Below are 19,296 nucleotides of genomic sequence, written 5' to 3' on the forward strand. Positions count from 1 at the left end.
ATAACCAGAAGATAGCCTTTGCAGAGACTAGGATGTGATCAAATTGATTGATCCACAACAAATTGCCTTCATCAAAGGTAGACAAATCATGGATGTAGTGCTATTAGCGAATGAAGTTGTTGACTCCAGACTAAAGCAAAAAAAATCCTAGAATCTCGGGTAAGCTAGACATGAAGAAAGCATATGACTATGTTAAGTGGGAGTACTTATTGGATTCTATGAGAAGAATGGGTTTTGGTCAAAAGTGGATACAATGGGTCAAATGCTGCATCTCAACGGTAAGATTTTCAGTGCACAAGGGGTTTAAGACAAGGAGATCCTTTGTTACCTTTTCTCTTCTTAATAGCTATGGAGGGTCTTAATAGCTTGATCATAACAACAAAAATGAAAGGGTGGCTCAGATGATTTGATGTGGCCAAAATTGGAGAAAGGAACCTGAAGATAAGTCACTTGCAATATGATGATGATACTATGATACTATGTGATGCTGAGGATCAACACGGACCTTGTGGATGATTTTGGTACTTCTTGAAGGAGTTTTTGGACATTAATTGGAGGAAAAGTTTCCTATGTCCTATTAATGAGGTGCAAAACATGGAGATTTTGCATGCAATCCTAGGTGGGGAATTAGGGAATCTACCACCATCTATATAGGGATGCCATTGGGAGAAAAAACTACAATAACTGAAATATGGAACAGTGTAATTGAAAGGTGTGAATAGAAATTGGCAAGATAGAAGGCTCAGTATCTCTCTAGGGGAGGCAGACTAACTGTCATCAATTCAGTCCTTGATTCACTCCCAACCTACATTATGTCTATTTTTCCCATTCCAGATGGGGTTATTAATAGATTAAACAAGGTGAGGAGAAAGTTTCTCTGGCAAGGAAAACAATGAAAAGAAGGGTTATAATCTGGTTAAATGGGAAGCAGTGATAACTAGCAAAGGACAAGGGGAATTGGGAATCAAGAACTTGAAATTCCAAAGCAAGGCCCTTAGAATGAAGTGGTTGTGGAAATATAGCAATATGAATTACACTCTACAGAGGAATGTGATTAATGCTAAGCATGAAGAAGAAGACCACTGGATGATGAAGGAAATAACAACACCATATGGAGTTGGTTTATGGAGGTCTATCAGAACATTATGGAGATTTTTGCAAAGATGAATGGCATGAGGCAGGAATATTGGAAAATTTGTTGGATATTCATGCATTAGTATCTATCAATAAAAGACTATTGTAGGATTTTGGACACCCCGTGGATGGAGATTCAACTTTAGAAGGCATCTAAATGACTGGGAGATCCGAGATCCAAAGAGTGGCATATTTCTTAAATACTATCAAACAATTCAATGGACCGGAAGTAGGTTAAGATACCTTATGGTGGAGAGGTAATAAGAATGGCCAGTTCAAAGTTAGTAATGCTTACTGGTGGATGAATCAAACACCTCAATGCATAAGCAACTGGCCATGGAAAGGCAGCTGGAAAAACAAAATTCCACAAAGTGGCCTGCTTTATTTGGTTGCTAGCCAAGGAAGCAGCTCTTACCCAAGACAATCTAATGAGGAGAGGGATGCCACTTTGTCCTAGGTGTTTTCTTTGTGGGGAAAAGGCTAAGACAGTTGATCATCTATTTTCTCATTGCAAAGTCACTGGACAGCTATGGAGGATTTTCTTAAATTCCAAAGGCATCTCATGGACTATGCCTGGAAAGATTACCGAAGCTATCTAGAGATGGGAGGAAGCTGGTGTGAAAGCAAAAACAGATATGGATGAAGATTTGGAAGGAGAGGAATGGTAGATGTTTTGACAGCACAGACAATAGTTTGCAACAGATTAAGCTAAACTGCCTTTTTCTTACTATGTTTTTGGTGAATCAAATATATTCAAATGACACTATCACCATAATTAATGTTCTAGATTCAATTTAGCTAGGAGTTTGCAGGATTTTGAAGTAAAATTTGTAAATATGGTTTTTAGTAAAACCTATGTACTGTTTGTCTCAATACATCCCTGGTTTTGGTATGATGTGCATGTGACCGCAACCTGTAAGGAGGTTCAGTACAAAATTTTCGTGCTGTCAGTTGGCTTATTTTTATTGCCACCTTCAGATGCTCCTGATTGTGTAAAACAATCCTTGAACGAAATCTAAATTTTCTTTGTTTGTTTCTCTCATTTAGGGGAAGGGGCGGAAAAGGGGGTTTCCTTCTGTGGATTGAGTGCCATTATTTTGGCTGCATAATTACTTCTACTCTTCTGCAATATGCTTTTCATTTTATTGAGGTTCAATTATTTCAGATATGTCGCCTTGAACATGCTGATGAGAGCTATAGCTGTAGATAGTAAAGCAGTACAAAGACATCGGGCAACAATTTTAGAATGTGTGAAGGTATACTGCCTTTATATTTTATTGTTTCTTCTCATAAACCATAACAATTTACGGCTTCACGGTTTTCCTGTTCTTCAATCTGTGTTCTTTTTCTCTCAAATGGAGTACCTCCTACATAATACATCTCTAGCGTATGTTTAGAATTGTGCTAGCCAGAGCTTTTCATGATTTGTGCTCTAGATGTGTGGTACTCTAGCTTTATAAGGTCCGTCGTAAAAGTTATGTAGATGCTGCTGGGGAATGTGTAACACGTACGTATATACATTATTAATGGCATCTTTTCGTGCTGGTACCTCCGTTATTATAGTGCTTCTTGAGTTGAAATGCAAATGTCTGACATCTTTTCCCAAAGTTTTCACATTTATCATTTCTGTTACGACTTATGTGCTATTAATTTTCAGGACTCCGATCCATCAATTCGTAAAAGAGCCCTTGACCTAGTGTGTCTATTAGTAAACGAAACCAATGTGAAGCCATTGACCAAGGAGTTGACTGAACATCTCGAAGTAAGTGATCCAGAGTTTAAGGGAGACCTGACTGCCAAAATCTGTTCCATTGTAGAAAAGTAAGTCAATACTGAATAAATGTCAAACTTATATCTCTTATGTTTGTAAAAATTCATAAAGTACTCCTGCTTTTGAATATTCTGGAAATATATCTTTGGTTGTTAGTTTGCTATTTCCTATTTTTACTTCTGTTGATTTTTCTGGCTGTCTCCTAGGGGATTATTGTGTTGTAATGTGATTACATAATTTTCCTGAACATGTGGGTTTATTCTCTTTAATGCATCTTGTGCTTACAACTGCTTATGGTGAACTAGGTTCTCCCATGAAAAAATTTGGTACATTGATCAGATGCTCAAGGTTCTCTCTGAGGTATGCATAAACTGGTAGATTCATAAATTTAAATCTCTTTTTCGTTTATTCAATAAATTTATATATCATAATTATCGTTGAAATCAATATTTTATGGTGCTCCTATGTGTTTATTGTTGGTGTGCAGGCTACAATATGATTTTGGTTCTGTGGCAATGTGATGTGGTGTTTCTAACTTTTAAGCCATCTTGTCTTTCCCTTAATGACCCTTTTTATGTTTTATTACCTGGACATGAACGCAGCTAACTATATTCTATGCGCTAAACTTTGGTAATGCAGAGGTTACAGTAGTACGGAGTTTTTGTTATATGTGGCGGCTTTCCTCTTAATAGTGGAGTAAAAAGTTCTTATTAAATTTCTATTAGTGAAAGGCTTTTGTGATTCTGACAAGTTTACCGCCATTTCACAAATATATGTTAGTAGGATGATCCTTTACAACAATAACAATTATGCCACAATTCCAGATTAGTTGTGTTGGCTATATGCATTCTCTATATCAATTTTTTTTTTGGAATCAGGTATACCAAATATAGAATTCCACAATTTTTTTTAATCCTCTGGGATACAACTGATACAATAGCACAATGAAGCTCAGTTCTGCAATGAGCATACCAAATATAGCAATTTCCCCTCATCATATATATCCACCACATTATAGCTAAATTGGACAAACATTTAAAATTAAAATCTGGATGTGATTTTTTTTGGTTGTAAAAAAGCACCTCAAGTTTCTTTATCAATATTGTCCAAAAAAACAGCTAGGGATATCCTCGATATGTTTCTTTTTGAGAAGGTAACAGTCTTGTATTATATTCCAAAAAATCAAACCTGCCACAACTTGTTACAGGTTTATTTATTACAAATGAGTATCAGGAAGATCGTCAATCCTAAATAAACAAAAATTACAAGGTGCCTAAAGCATTCATTACTGATTCTAGATCTTCCATATACTCCTGTTTACACCAAAAGTGAAATAAAACCAAGCAATTCATCTTCATCTTCTGGATGCTGTTACTTTTGTTCTGGAAGCATCTGAGGTTCCTCTCTTTCCACATAGACCACAAGATACAGGTGGGGATGATCTTCCATCTTTCTCTATGACCAGAAATGTAGGCAAAGCTACTCATATCTTCAGGGCTTGGACAATATCTCTTGGCATCACCCAAAGTGGGTCCTTCGATTTGATGAAAATGCTCCACAAAATATTAGTGATCCTACCGGGAAGAATGAGCTGGTTGACTGTTTCAGTCCCTTCTCCACACAGGAAACACCTAGGACTTAGTTGGATACCCCTTTTCATGAGGTTCTCCTGAGTCAAGACATCCTGCTTCGCTAGTAGCCAAGTGAAGCAGGACACTTTAGGAGGTATGTTAACTTTCTAGATAAGTTTTCATGGCCAGCCAGTAACCTGATGCGTGAAAGAGTTCAACTTTTTGTAAGCTTCCTTCACTCTGAAATTCCCGTTGCAGTTATTATTCCAAAAGAATCTATCTTGGGAGGTGGTGGTTCCTTCGAATTGTTCAAGGATTCGAAAGAAATCTACTAGCCTTTGGATCTCCCAATCATCTAAAGGTCTTCTAAAACTCACATTCCATCCCAGATTTGACCAAACTTTTGCTACAGTGTCTTTTTTTTGTTGGTTCAGAATGTAGATATCTGGGAAGAGGGTTTTTAGGGAGCCTTGTTCTAACCAGTTGTCCTCCCAGAAGAAGACCTTCATGCCATTTCCTACTCTAATCCTAGAATCTGCATATTCATTAGCCATTAAAATAGCATCCATGATCTCTCTTCCTTTAATGAAAGCAAGTTGTTGTGTGTCCACTAGCTTGTGCATAACCTTTTTAAGCCTCTCAGTTAACACCTTGGAGATTATTTTATACACACTACCAATTAAGCTAATGGGTCTAAAATCTGTGAGTTTCTTTGCACCCATCTTTTTGGGAATTAACACCACATAGGTGGAGTTGAAGCTTTTCTCAAAGAAACATCTCTCCTGTAAATTTTTTACTACAACAGTGATTTCCTCCCCAACAACCTCCCAGCAGTGGGTATAGAAGGCCATGGTGTAACCATTAGCACCCAGAGCTTTGTCTCCAGCACAAAGCTTTACACACTCCCATATCTCTTGGTTCTCAAATTCCCCCTGTAGCATCCTATTGTCTTCTTCAGAAATTTTGTGCCCTTCCCTGCAGCCACCAGAGGGTCTCCATGTTTCAGTTTCAGCATATAGCTTTTGGTAGAAGTCTATGATTTCTTTTTTTATTCACTCTGGATTTTTGATTGCTTCACCATCCACATTTAATTCGTCAATGTTATTGTATCTCCGGTGAGAGTTAGCAGTTTTGTGAAAGAACTTTGTGTTCTTATCTCCTGCTTCAACCAAGTAACCCTAGGTCTTTGTCGCCAAGATATCTCTTCAAATTTTGCTAAATTTTGGAACTCTATAAGGAGATCAGCCTTTAGTCTAATCTCATCTTCATGAAGAGCTCTTTGATCTTGCACGTCTTCTAATTCTGCAATTTGATTGAGAACACTGTTTCTGAGAGGCTAAGCTTCCTTGGGATGTTTTACTCCATTCCCTCAATTTATCCATAAGAGCTTTCAGTTTGAACGCTAGGATAAAGTCTGGCCTCCCTTCACATGCTATAGAGCTCCACCATTCCTTCATTCTATCCAGGAAACCCTCTGTAGTCACCAATTTTCAAATTTGAAATAGGACCTCATGGGTTTCCAATTCCCACTTTGAAGCATTATGGGATTATGGTCAGAGGTAACCTTGTGTAATAATGTTTGTTTGATGTTTCTAAATACTTCATCCCATTCATTAGACAAGAGAAATCTATCTAATCTGGATGCTGTGTCATGCCTGTCCCCTTTCCTCCAAGTATACTTGCCCCTACTAAATGGGGATCCAACAATCCCATGTCCTCAATAAAGTCCAACATTCATTGCTCTAGATATTCTGGAGTAATTCTTTTTTTTAGATGGGAATCTTGCTGTGTTAAAATCTTCGCAAACCACCCACGGGCCATCAAATAAACCTCTAGCACAGCCAACTTCCCACTAGACTTCCTCTCTTTCTACCCTAATATTTGGAGCATAAATGCCTGTGAGAAACCAAATTAAGTCTTTGTTTATCCCAGTGAGCTTACATGTAATGGAGTAAGCTCCTAGGCTGCTAATTTCCCTGACCACACTCTCCCATCCCACATAATTAAAATAGCACCTCTGGTTCCACCGGCTTCCAGTTGGCAATATTTAATCTGTTGGCCCATAAATCTTTCACGAAGCTCCCAATCTCTCCCTCAATTTTCGTCTCTTGAAAGCAACAAATGTCAGCTTTCCAACTATGAATGAAGTTCTTGATTATACACCTTTTGTTCGCCTGGTTCAAACCCCTCACATTCCATGATATGATGTTGACTATCATTGATCACCTGTCTTGTTCCCTTTCTTCTGAAGATGTTGCCACATTCCAAGCTCTTTAGTTCTTTTGCTCCTTTGACTGCTAAAGTCACTATAGCAATTTCCTTCCCCTTATCATTGTTGATCTGCCTCATACTGTCTATCTTCATAAATAGCATTGTTGCTTCCACTTTGCATCCCTTAATGTCAACACCAAAATCTTTGGCGAACTTGAGTATATTTTGATGAATCTAGATTGGCATATCAAACTCTGGATCATCTTCTTCCTCCAGATTCTTCAGGGAAATGCTTCTTCTATAGAAATCAGACTGGAATTATTTTTCTCGAGCCTTTGTGGGGTACAATGTTGCGTGCAAAAATTATCCAGGGCTGTAGAGTTTCTAGGACTTCCTTGGGTCATATTTATCCTCTCTCTCCCTTCTCTCTCCTCATGAATCTTCTTTTTGATATTTATCCTTGGCATCTGCCCTATTTCTAGTTCTTCTGGGCAATTTTGAAAAACTGCAGTGGAGGAGATATTGTTTGCTTCAGTTCTACCGTAAACAGATCAATTAAAGAAGATGGGCCACTTTCTTTTGTTTGTTCCATTAAAATACTTTGGGCCAACAGATCTGGGCCCAACTTTTCCCCCTTGTGTACCAGCCTATTCCTCTTAAAAAGAGACTTAAAACCCGCACGTGAGGAATCAGCTAGCAATTTTGAAATTGCAGGGTCATAGGACGACCCCACGTGACCTGACATTTCTGTAAAACCTAAAAGTTTTTCATTCACCTTAGGATCGGTCCTTTCAATAGACCGCTGGTCCTTCAAAAGCACTACTCTGCCCCACCGGAGATGATTCTCGCCGGCGCCTCTACCCATATTTGTATCTCGATATGTTATTCAGGTTCTTTGAAATACATCCAGCTTGCCAAAGGTTTTGTCGCATTTAGGTTTCTGAATTGAAGATATTATCTTTTAAATGCTAGTTATTATACTTTCCTTTGATCAACTGTTGTAGAACCAACTTCATAATCTCAGACATGTAAAGACACTTAGGCTTCATTTGTTGTATAAATACACATCTAAATGGTTAAGATGTTATCTATGCATATGTGTATTGAAGGATTAGGACTATTTGTTTTTCAATATCTAAATGTACATAGGTTATTTTTGTACACATAATAAATACACGACTCAAATAAAAAATTAAATTTGAGAAAAAATTAATTTAATAAAATAAAATAAAACCATTGTTTGATTAAAAAAATGAAACAATAAGTTCACAAGTGATGGTAGAGATGGTTTTTATGATGGGGTGGTGGTGGTAATGGCTGGTGTCAGTGGCTAAAAATGATGGTGGTGATAGTTGTGATGGAGAAGGTAGTTGGTATTGTAGTAATTGTCATGATGGTGGCGATAGGTAGTGGTTGTGATGGTGAAGTTGATGTTAGTAGTTGACAATGTTGATGGTGGTGGCTAAAAAAAGTGTGGTCTTTGACGATGTGTTGGTGGTAGTTGGCAGCGATGCTAGTTGTGATGATAGAGGTTGTTTGCAGTACGGATTGACCGCAATGGTGGTGGAGGTTGCGACATCGGTGACGACAGTGGTGGTGATAGTTGAAGAATGTGTGGTTCTTTATGATATGTTGGTGATAGTTGGAGGTGGTGCTAGTTGTGATGATGGCGTACTTGGTTGGTAGTAGAGATTGGTTGCAATAATGGTAGTCGAGGTGGCAACAATTCGAAGACGATGGTGGCAATGGATATATTTATAATGATGGAGGTGGTAGGTGCGATAGCTGTCGATAGTAGTGGTTGACAGTGGTGTTGGTTGCTAGCAGGGGCGGCCCCACATATCACGTTTCGGGTGCTCGAGCACCCATCGACCCAACATAAATTATAAATTGTTATATAGAAATTTCTTAATATTGTTATATAAAAACTCAAGAGCACCCATAAGCTATAAGTATGCGTGAGTGCTTTGGTTGAAATTCAGAAATAAGTGGATACGTTTGCTTTTACTTTCACGGTTCGATTCCCAGCTACAACATTTTTATAAGCTTTTGTTTTCTTTTCTTTATATTGCTTCTTTCTTTAGTCTTTTGCTTTCTTGGTTCACTTTTCTTAACTAGTTTTTAACTTTTTTTAATGTTGCTTTTTGTAAATTTTTTTTAAAGATTATTGTTGTGTTTAACATATATTTTGAATCAATTATTTTTATATTCATGATACTTGAGAAGAATAATCGGGAATGGTTATGATATTAAATTAAAGGGAGATAACATTTGTGTGTCGCATGGGTATTATACTAGTTTAACATTAAGGAAAGGTTAGTGGTTGGTGGCAGATAGTGCTGGTCAATACTATACCACACAAGAATACCTCTTAATGATAATAAAAGTTTGTTCAAGATCTTAATGGTTAAGACCTAGTCAAACAAGTTAAGTGCTTAAATCTTAACGAAAACAAATGCTTTTATGGCCTAAAGTTTGAACCATTCAGATTAAGACTTCCATTAAGTGCAAACAAATGAGGCTTAGTTACTGATGAATGTGCTTATGCTGCGGGCTGTAGATTTGACTCTACATATTTGAAATCCCTTGCTAGCCTGTTTTGGTTGATTACTTGTTCTTCCTTCCCTACCTTTGTGGTGTAAATAGTACTAATATGATGGGGGTGATGTAGGCTGGAAACTATGTCAAGGATGAGGTGTGGCATGCTCTGATTGTGGTGATTACAAATGCTTCCGACCTCCATGGATATGCTGTACGCTCTTTGTACAGAGCTGTGCAAAAAGCAAGGGATCAGGTACATCACACTGTTCCTTTATCTTATATCGGAATCTTGGTTCCTGTAGCCCATGAACAATTTTCTGGTCTTGAATATGTCCATATTGTTTAGTGTGTATATATATACACACTAAACATATTGTTTACTGTATTCTGTTTGATTGTTTGTTAGGAAACCCTCTTTCGAGTAGCAGTTTGGTGCATTGGAGAGTATGGTGAAATGCTAGTCAACAATTTTGGAAGGCTTGACATAGAAGAACCCACAACTGTGAGTTCATGCCTGTGGACAGTTGTTAGCAAATACGATCTATGAATATATCTTTTCCAAATAAGTCCTGCATCCTATTCTTGACCAGCTTTTATTTTATTTGTGATCCAACATTCTCTGGATTAAGTTTCTCATTCATTATTGTCATCCTCTACGTAAATCACTATGTTTGTGTTGACAATAACTATAACTGTTGAACTTTCTCTTACATTAATTGGAAGTTTATTAATAATGAATTTATACTCTTGTTGAATGTGGTAATGTATGTAAACTTGTCCGATGTGATTTTTAAGTCCTTGATAAAATACAGGTCTCCAAGAAATTCCTTATCCTTCCAAAATACTAAAGAAGGAGAAAAAAGGGGAGAGTGAACCTGTGAAAGAACGAAACGTTTTACTGAATGTGCTGCTACTCATGCATTTCAAGACTAGAATAGGATAATATACTGTGAAACATCATTGTTATTATGTGCATCTGCCATCTAGTAATATGCTTAAGTAAAATAAAGATGTAATTTTTAAAACAAAGGATGGACAGTTCAAAAAGATGGCTTATAATCATCACCATGACTTATCAAAAAGAATACTGAATTACTTTTGTATTCTATTTCAGTATTTCTTTGAAACTAATTTAGCTTCTTGCCTATTTGAAGTTCGGTGCATGTTTTTAATTTCAGCTTTTTTAGTTTTCACCTTCTGGGGCCTATATGATGTAGTTTCTTGGAGCAGGTGACAGAGTCGGATGCTGTGGATGTGTTGGAGACATCCATCAAAATCCATTCATGTGATCTCACATCTCAGGCAATGTGTCTGATTGCTTTGTTAAAGCTGTCCAGTCGCTTTCCAGCTTGTTCACAGTATGTATTCTTTTCTACTATGTGTAAAATGCTCCTGAGTATATGAAGCACATATATCTTATCCATCAGCTGACATTTCTGCCAGGATTAAAGTTCATTCAGTTTGATATCTGTTTGTGCTGTTCACCTATAATATATAGTCTATCATGTTCTATTTTTATGTGTGACTGTTCATTCTGGTAAATAGTCTGAACAATAAAATCTGCCTCTTGTGCCTTATAATCTTCAGCCTCTCACGGCTTCTCAACTATTCATAAATTTCAAAACTTTGTTCATTAACCGGTTTAATTTAAGCAATGATGTGATGTTCTGTTTAGGATGCCAAACAACATTATATTCAAGCACCATGGATAATTTAATGTTTCTTCCATCAGTATTATATGATTGGTTAATTGACTGATTCCTAAGTTTCTAAAGAGCCAATGAACTTTTCATTTTCGTTCAATAAGGTTATATTGATGATTTTGAAAACATGTATATAATTCCATCCTATAATTCTGATATTTATTTAAGACAAATAAGTTTCAGCCATTTAGAACAGTACTGACACCACTGCCTTTGATGTCCAGTGAGTGATCCCTTGCTAGTTTTCTGGTAGCCAGAGGCTGTTCTTATTTTAATCCTTACTCCATATAACCTTGCCAAGTCCATTTCATTTTGTCATTAATTAGCTCATTTGCCTTGATTATTTGATGTAATCCTAAAGTTATGCTGAGGCAACTCCTTTTCCTTTGCGAGCGGATGACGTCTCTTGCCTGGTTAATCAACATGTTCTAACACGTGTTGTATGGTGTGAGCATGTATTTCACATTTGTTATATTCTAGCCTCTGAGTTAGTATTTTCACACCCAATGTTGATCAACTTCAAGGCATTCTTTGGGCAATCAAGTAATTTTGTTGAAGGTGTGGGGCCTTCCGGTGGTGATTCTTGGGTTTTTGCTTTCTAGAAAGAATGTTTGATCTCTATAAAGGCTACCTGTCCATCTTCATCTCAATTCAATACAACTTCTTTTAGTTCTATAATACTCATCTTGTTTTTACCGAGAAATCCGCATGTGACCGTCCTATGGACCAATCACAACCTTCTAACTCGGTGGATAGTGGGCCCGCCCCTCTACCATTCTCCACTTAAATGCTATAATACTCATCTTCTTGAAGACATCTTCATTCGTTTAACCTTGTTAGACTCCCACGTGGGATAGGTATACGAGTTATAGTCTCATTATATGATCTTGGACAATTCTTATCACGTGGGCTAGTTGTTAAGTGGAGAAACAGAGATTCAGGAAGTTTTATGAAGATGCTTCAACTATATTATTACAAACTATGAACCCTATTTATAGACTTATAACCCTATATATAAATCCTATTTTAAAACTCCCCCTCAAGCTGTTGCATATAAGTCATATATATCAAGCTTGTTACAAATGTAACTAATACGAGGATCATCGAGGTAGAAATATCTGCAAGTTGATCACTTGAGTTCATAAATTTGAACAATACCTCTTAAGGGTATCTTTTCTCTAATAAAGTAAAGTTACAATCAATCTCAACGTATGTGCATAGTCCTCTCATGAAATACCAGATTTGATGCAATATGAAAGACTGTTTGGTTATCAAACACAAGTTCCATCTCCATTAGACTTATTTCTCCAAATTTTAATTCTCTAAGCAACTTTTCAATCCAAACTAGCTCACAATTTGCTGCAACCATTGCTCGATAATCTGCTTCTTCTCTAGATCAAGCAACCACATTTTGTTTCTTATTCTTCCAAAACACCAAATTACCTTCTACTAAAACACTATCTAGATGTAGAATGTCTATCAATATATAATCCTGCCCAATCAACTTTTGTGATCAAATGATCTGGCAATCTGCTCATGGTCACAACTCACAACCCTCCCAGAGTAATCTTCTCCTGGAGCTAACTTTATATATAGTAGAATGCTAAGAACATCATCCCAATGACCATCACATGGAGATTCCATAAACTAACTTACATCACTCATAAGAAAAGAAATGTAAGGTCTCATCACACTATGGGATGTAAGTTTCCAATTCATCATTTCTTGGATGATGAATTTTTAATATGAATACAAAGTTACCCTTTTTTCAAAAAAAAAAAAAAGGGTCTCATCACTATGAGATAAGTAAATTTACCAACTAGGGGCCTATATCTTTTGCAGATCACTGAGTGATTCTCCCTTCCTTGGCAGGAGTTAGCACTCAGATTCATAAGTGTGTCAATGGGTCCACATCTCATCATTCCATCAAGGCATCAACTCAAGAATGTCTAAGGCATGCTTTCGTTGTGAAGTAACAATATCTGATCTAGTCTATGCAACTTCATTACCTTTTAAATACTTTAATGTGCCGCGGTCTTTTTTTATTCCGAAAACACTGAAAGAGATGTTGCTTGATATAGTGATATCATTCTTATCATTGCCAGTGATAACAATGTCGTCAACATAAACCACCAAACGTGTGAAAAGAATCTGGTAAATTTGAGAAGACAATACCTTTTTTTGGGTGGAAGATTGACTTTAATAAATAGTATACTTGATGCTATGCTGACTTAATGATGTCATTATTTCCTTTGCTAGGGAGTGTCTTAAAGGAGCTAGACTCCAACCGGAGGAGCTTTTTATGGCAAGAAAATGGATAAGGGGAAAAATGTATGACTTGGTGAAATGGGATGCTCTGATCAACAATAAAAGAGAAGGGGAAATGGGCATAAAGGACCTTAAAGTACAGAATGAGAGTCTCCTCTTGAAGTGACCATGGAGGTTTGTCTCTGGAGAACAAGGTTTGTGGAATGATGATACAACTTCCAGACGTCTGCGCTGGTTAATACCCCTTGAAATAGTTGTACCTTGTGATGGGATCTATAACCTGAACCAACAAAAGGAGGCAGCAATAGTAGATGTTAGGGGCACCCAAGGATAGAACCTCTCTTTTAGGGGAATGTTAAATGACTAGGAGATAGGCAATGTAACAGATTTCTACAATTCATTGGAGTGGGTCAATAACCTTGACACAAATGAAAACAGTCTACAATGGCGAAATCCCAAAAATGGGAAATTCATAGTAATATCAGCTCATAAGCACCTTGATAGGCCAGCTGCAATTCCCTTACCAGGGTCTTGGAAGATGATGTGGAAATCTAAAACACCTCACGAGGTGGCTTGTTTCGCCTGGCTGGTAGCCAGGCAAGCAGTACTGACCCAGGAGGCCAGGACAATCTAATGAAAAGGGGAAGACAATTATGTTCTAGGTGCTTTTTTTGTGAAAGAGAAACAGAGAAAAAGAACCCATCTCTTCATCCATTGTAGAGTGACAGAGAAACTATGACAAGTGTTTTTTAATTTGTGGGGTATCAGTTGGTTCATGCCAAGGTATACATCAGAAGCTCTAGCATGCTTGAATAGAGAAGGAAACATGTCAGGCCACAAAGAGAGATGGAAGACCCTCGCTTGCATCTAGTGGACAAGAAAAGAACCAGAGATGTTCCAAAAACAAGTGCATCCCTTTCTCGAGTTCGAAATTGAACTGCCTTATAACCTTTTTTATTTTTTTTTATATAACTATGTCCTCCCCAAAAAGGAGGAGGATATTACTCAACTTTTGGATAGCTTAGGAGGGGTAGAGATGATATATATCTTTGGTTTTTGCTTACTGTAAACTACTGATGTAATTACTACTAAATTACACTATTGGTCTGTTTTGTTTATAAAATGTCAACTTTCTAAAAAAAAATTCACAAATTTGGAGCAGAATGCCAACAAAACATAAAGTGATCAACTTCACTACGAGGCATGAAATTACTGTGTTGACTTACCTATACTATGCTCAAGGATATTGTTTCAGGCCATAGAGTGGTTGACACAGCTGACATACAAGGCTACTAGACTCCCCCTTAGACAAAAAAAACTAAGTTGTTTCCATAAAAGCTTCATCCTCAAAGTCATCATGGAGAAGAACATTCTTAATGTTCAACTGATAAAGAGGCCATTGATGAACAACCATGACATAGAAAGACGAATAAATGTTATTTTAGTAGAAAGAGAGAGAGAGAGAGAGAGAGAGAATCACTATAATCAAGTCCAAATATCTGTGTATAACCCTTTGCAATAAGGCAATCTTTAAGCTGATCAACTTTGCCATCTAGACCCAGTGTTTTGTAAGGCGAGCCTTCTCGCCAAGGGCAAAAGGCGAGGCGAGAAGAGGCAGCATTGTGTATTACCGGCGGGGCGAGGCGATTTCAGAATGGCGAGATGTGGCGACTGAAAGGCGATAGGCCACATGGCGAGGCGATAGGCGTCACCTTTTTAATTTTTTTAAAAGGTCTGATTTAATAATTAAAAGCCAACATTAGGTTTTTTTTTGGGTATTTTTGCAAACCTTCCGCGAAATGCTACTCTTCTCTCTATTGCGAGACCTACGCTCCTCATCCTCGCTAGTTGCGACCCCTTTGAGAGTGAGGACAAGACCTTCGTTTTTCTTCTTCGTGGCTGTTGTTCAGCTAATGTACGTAGTTCCTCTTCATTTTTTTCTTTTCTTCTTCTCTTCTCTCTACTCTGTTTTTCAGTTGGAAGGAGTGGATTAGTGCTCTGTTTTCGGTGGTTAGTGACTAGTGAGTGTTCTGTTTTTTCTTTTTATGTTGGAGCTACTGAAGCTGAACTCTGTAATACATATTATTGCTATTAAAATTTTGGATATTTATATATGCAATTAAAATTTTAAATTTTTGGTATTAATTGGCGCCTCAACTCAAAAAAGTGAGCGCCACGAGGCGAGGTAGGTCCTTGTTGCCTTTTGTCACCTTTCTCCATAGACCTAATGACAAACCTACAATAGATTTACTTTAAGCAAAAAGGAACAAGAGCCTAAGTACCACTCGCTTGTAAAGCAAACATCTCTTCAATCATGCTTGTCGCTATCTTGGATGAAAAAGTGCTTCACCTCTAAACTAAGGGATGAAAAAAAAGCACAAAGATGATACAAAAACATAACGGAGTCATGAATTTAATAGGTTTGTTGAGGGTTATATTACGAGTGGACCATATACCTTTTTGAAATGCAATCCTTTGACTTGGAGGGACATTCATATTAGATGTAGGGCCTGGTGCAGGACATGAAACATTTGGGGCTGATATTGGACGTGGGTGACGATGATAAGTCAGGAGTGGTATCTCCGTAGATGGAAATCTGGATGTAACCGTAGATTACCCAAAAGTTGGTATAAGTCAGACCTCAAAGATATTAGGATAACCCAAAGAAGATGTAAAGTAAGGTCAAGACAAAAAGTGTGACATCGATTGACATAAGGTGCCAAGAAAATTAGGTGAGTAGCAACGATACCCCTTTTGAACCCGACAATAACCAAGAAAGAGACATTTGAGAGCATGAATTTCCCTGGGGCTAAAGTATGAACCAAACATGTGCTCTGAAAGACTCAAAGGGGAAGAGAGTATAGAGGTGCCCGAGGAAAAAATATAATACTAAATAAGGAATCTGATTCTAAGTGGAAGATGTGGACATTCAATAATTATATATCAAGATGTGAGAATTACATCGCCCTAAAAACACAACCTGAACATGAGATAGAATGGGAAGAGTATGAGCAGTCTCATTGAGGTGCCTATACTTCGCTCTACTACCTCATTTAGCTAAGGGGTGTACAAACAAGATGTCTAATGAACAATTCCCTTGTGAGCCATACTATTGAAACTAGGAGGATAAGTATTCTAAGACATTATCACTACAAAAAGTACAAACAGAACATAAATTGATTTTCTTTTTTAGCACTAAAACTATCTGAATGTATTGAAAACAATACAGAATGGTCATTCACACACAAAAAAAACCCAAGTATATCTTCAATAATTACCAATCAAACCAACAAAATAACAAAATACTAAGGTTGAATGGACTCTGCTAGGACCCAAAGTATCAGAATAAATTAACGAAAAAACTGGCTTTGCTAGACTCTCAACATTACGTGGAGAGCTAGTGCGAGTGTGTTTCGCAAGTTGACATGACTCACGATAGAATGTGGACAAACTAGACAAACTAAGACTATCTTTTGTAGCTTGAATAAATTAGATGTCCCATTCTTGGTTTACCCATTGGTGGTCCCTTATGTTATATTGTCCATGCTCTAGGTGTGCAATTTGAGCGTACGAGTATTTTTATTAAAGTCTTACTTTAGTTGAAGGAACAGGATGTTGTCTTCTTCTATGATCTCAGGTAATCCTCATCTCATGTGCTACTTTTGGGTTGAGTTAGGTTCAAGTTCCATTTTGCTTGCTGTAGCATTTGGGGTTGAATAAGGTCCAAGGTCCATTTCCTTAATATGGATTCATAGCCATTAGATACAAGAACCTTTGATGTTGGACTACCCAATGTTAACCAAGAAATATCTGGGTTATTTGGCCAGCCCTAGTTGGATGTCCAAAACTCTGTGGAGAATGGGGTTCCCCCTTTATCCTCCTGCCACTTAAATATCAGGTTTTAGTCTTTTGGTTGAGTTCAATCTTGTGATGCGCGTTTACCTCACATTGCACTGTACTTCCTTCATTGTCGGACAAAAGCTATGGGGCATCTTAGACTAGCCAATGTAGGGCGATGCATGATATGTTGCTCCTTCCAAATTTCTTGCCCTAAGTTAGAACCGCACATGATTAATTGTATGGGCTTCAGTCTCCTTATTGATTCAACCGATTCAGGATACTTCTTACCATTTGAACTAACTTTGCAGTTTGAGATACATTTTCTTGACAAACCTGTTTTTTTATCACGCTGAAGGAAGCGTTGTATTAGACTTTTTATTTTATCTATTTTTTGTCTACATCACTCTCAGACTGTGATGCTGTATTGTTCCTTGGGAGAGTTATCTCTTCTTGCAATCCAACATGACTCAAACTTGGTAAATTGTATTTTTTCCTATTTAATATCTTTACTTGATGCTCGATGCCCTTGCAAATAGTTGGAAACTAATAAATGGTTGGTCTCATAGTGTGACTTGAGTTAGTAATCTGCAATGCTCTTGTTTGGTGCAGGCGGATAAATAATATCATTGGTCAGTATAAAGGAAGTTTTGTGCTTGAACTACAACAGAGAGCTACTGAATTTAACTCTATTATCGAGAGGCATCAGAATATGAGGTTTGGTTGATATCTTGTAGAAAGTTCTTTCTATTCCTTTTGTTGTCTTTTTAGTGCGATTTATGCTGAGCAGCTATGTACGTTTTCAGGTCTTCACTCGCAGAGAGAATGCCGGTTCTGGATGAAGCAACCTTCAGCGGAAGGAGAGCTGGTTCTGTGCCAGCTGCTGTGTCAACTTCACAAGGAGTTTCTGTTAATCTTCCAAATGGATCTGCCAAACTCAGTACTGCTCATGTTGCTGACTTGCTCGATCTTAGTTTAGATGATGCTCCTGCACCTAGCTCTTCTGGTGGAGAGTTTCTTCAAGATCTTCTTGGTGTCAATTTGATGCCTGTCTCTTTGCAACCAGGTCACATTTACTGTGTATTGTATGAATCTTTCAGAATGCTTTTCCTGAATTATAATTCTGATCCTCACATTTTTTCTTTTTCTCCCTACTGTATTTAAAATTTTAGATTGGTATCTTTTGACCAGTCTAAGCACAAACTAATATCTAATTTAAACTTGACTTCATAGTGGATTTTTCTCTGTATTCTCTTTGAATTTCAGATGCAAATCAGGCCCAAAAGAGAGGCTCTGATGTTTTACTGGATCTTCTATCGATTGGAACTCCTCCTGCTCAGAGCAGCCCATCTACACCTCAGGTGTTATCCTCCAATACAGACAATAGAAGTCCATTGGATATATTAGATAGATTGTCCACACCTTCAGCTCCTTCAGCTCAAGTCTCTTCTACAGGTGGAAATTCTTCTATGTTGGATTTATTGAACGGGCTTCCTTCCAGTCCACCGACGTCTGGTACTATCTCTATCAGCTCTGTTACCTGTTATCCAGTCTAATTGTATTCTGGAAATGTTGACACCATCTTTTTAAGCTACAGAAGGCAATGGTCCAGCACATTCATCAGTTACTGCATTTGAGAGCAGCTCCTTGAGATTAACATTCAACATCTCAAAGCAGCCTGGAAATCCACAGATGACACTTATTGACGGTAGTTTTACAAATAAGTCACAAGATGTTTTCACGGACTTCATCTTCCAGGCAGCAGTTCCAAAGGTAAACATAGGAACAATCATCCATTGTTAATTTGTTGCGTTATTGTTTTTGTTCTTTATTTTCCACTTGGAATGTCGATTGGCATTTGTAAGTGTCCTAAGGGGTCGTTTGGTAGAGTGTATTAGAAAAATAATGCATGCTTTAGTTTTATGTATTATTAGTACCTTGTTTGGTGCACTTTTTTAGCCTATGTATAACTAATGTTTGCATTATTTATACACTCTATTGTGTATTGAGGTGTGTATTACTAATACTAAGGGTTTCAACTCATGCGTTGAATTGATTAATGACATGACTACCCCTCAAATCCCTCTCAAGACATTTCCTGTTTCCCAATGTTAGAGTGAGCACCCAATGTTAGTGTGAGCAGAGTATTTTTGTAGACAAGCAGCTATTTCTAATATATCAAACCAAACAGTGTATAAAAAATAATCCCATCATAACAAACGCAAGCATTACTAATACACTTTATTTAACATTATTTTAT

At 37.4% G+C, this 19,296-nt stretch overlaps 1 protein-coding gene across 2 annotated transcripts in view; it reads left to right on the forward strand.

Annotated features, from left to right (window-relative positions):
- The window catches only part of LOC101262006 (AP-1 complex subunit gamma-2-like), a 41,580-nt gene that overhangs the window by 11,425 nt on the left and 10,859 nt on the right, over positions 1-19,296 (forward strand). The window contains exons 7-16 of one of the 2 annotated variants that reach the window (XM_004237210.4): positions 2,300-2,390; positions 2,792-2,955; positions 3,211-3,265; positions 9,359-9,481; positions 9,635-9,730; positions 10,459-10,586; positions 17,649-17,753; positions 17,843-18,102; positions 18,303-18,551; positions 18,634-18,809. In XM_004237210.4, the coding sequence (XP_004237258.1) occupies positions 2,300-2,390; positions 2,792-2,955; positions 3,211-3,265; positions 9,359-9,481; positions 9,635-9,730; positions 10,459-10,586; positions 17,649-17,753; positions 17,843-18,102; positions 18,303-18,551; positions 18,634-18,809 (1,447 nt within the window). Of the gene's footprint in view, positions 1-2,299; positions 2,391-2,791; positions 2,956-3,210; positions 3,266-9,358; positions 9,482-9,634; positions 9,731-10,458; positions 10,587-17,648; positions 17,754-17,842; positions 18,103-18,302; positions 18,552-18,627; positions 18,810-19,296 lie in introns of both variants that reach the window. The other variant, XM_026030678.2, reaches the window with a different exon arrangement.

Source organism: Solanum lycopersicum, chromosome 4 (assembly GCF_036512215.1).
Source record: "Solanum lycopersicum chromosome 4, SLM_r2.1".
NCBI classification, from domain to species: domain Eukaryota; kingdom Viridiplantae; phylum Streptophyta; class Magnoliopsida; order Solanales; family Solanaceae; genus Solanum; species Solanum lycopersicum.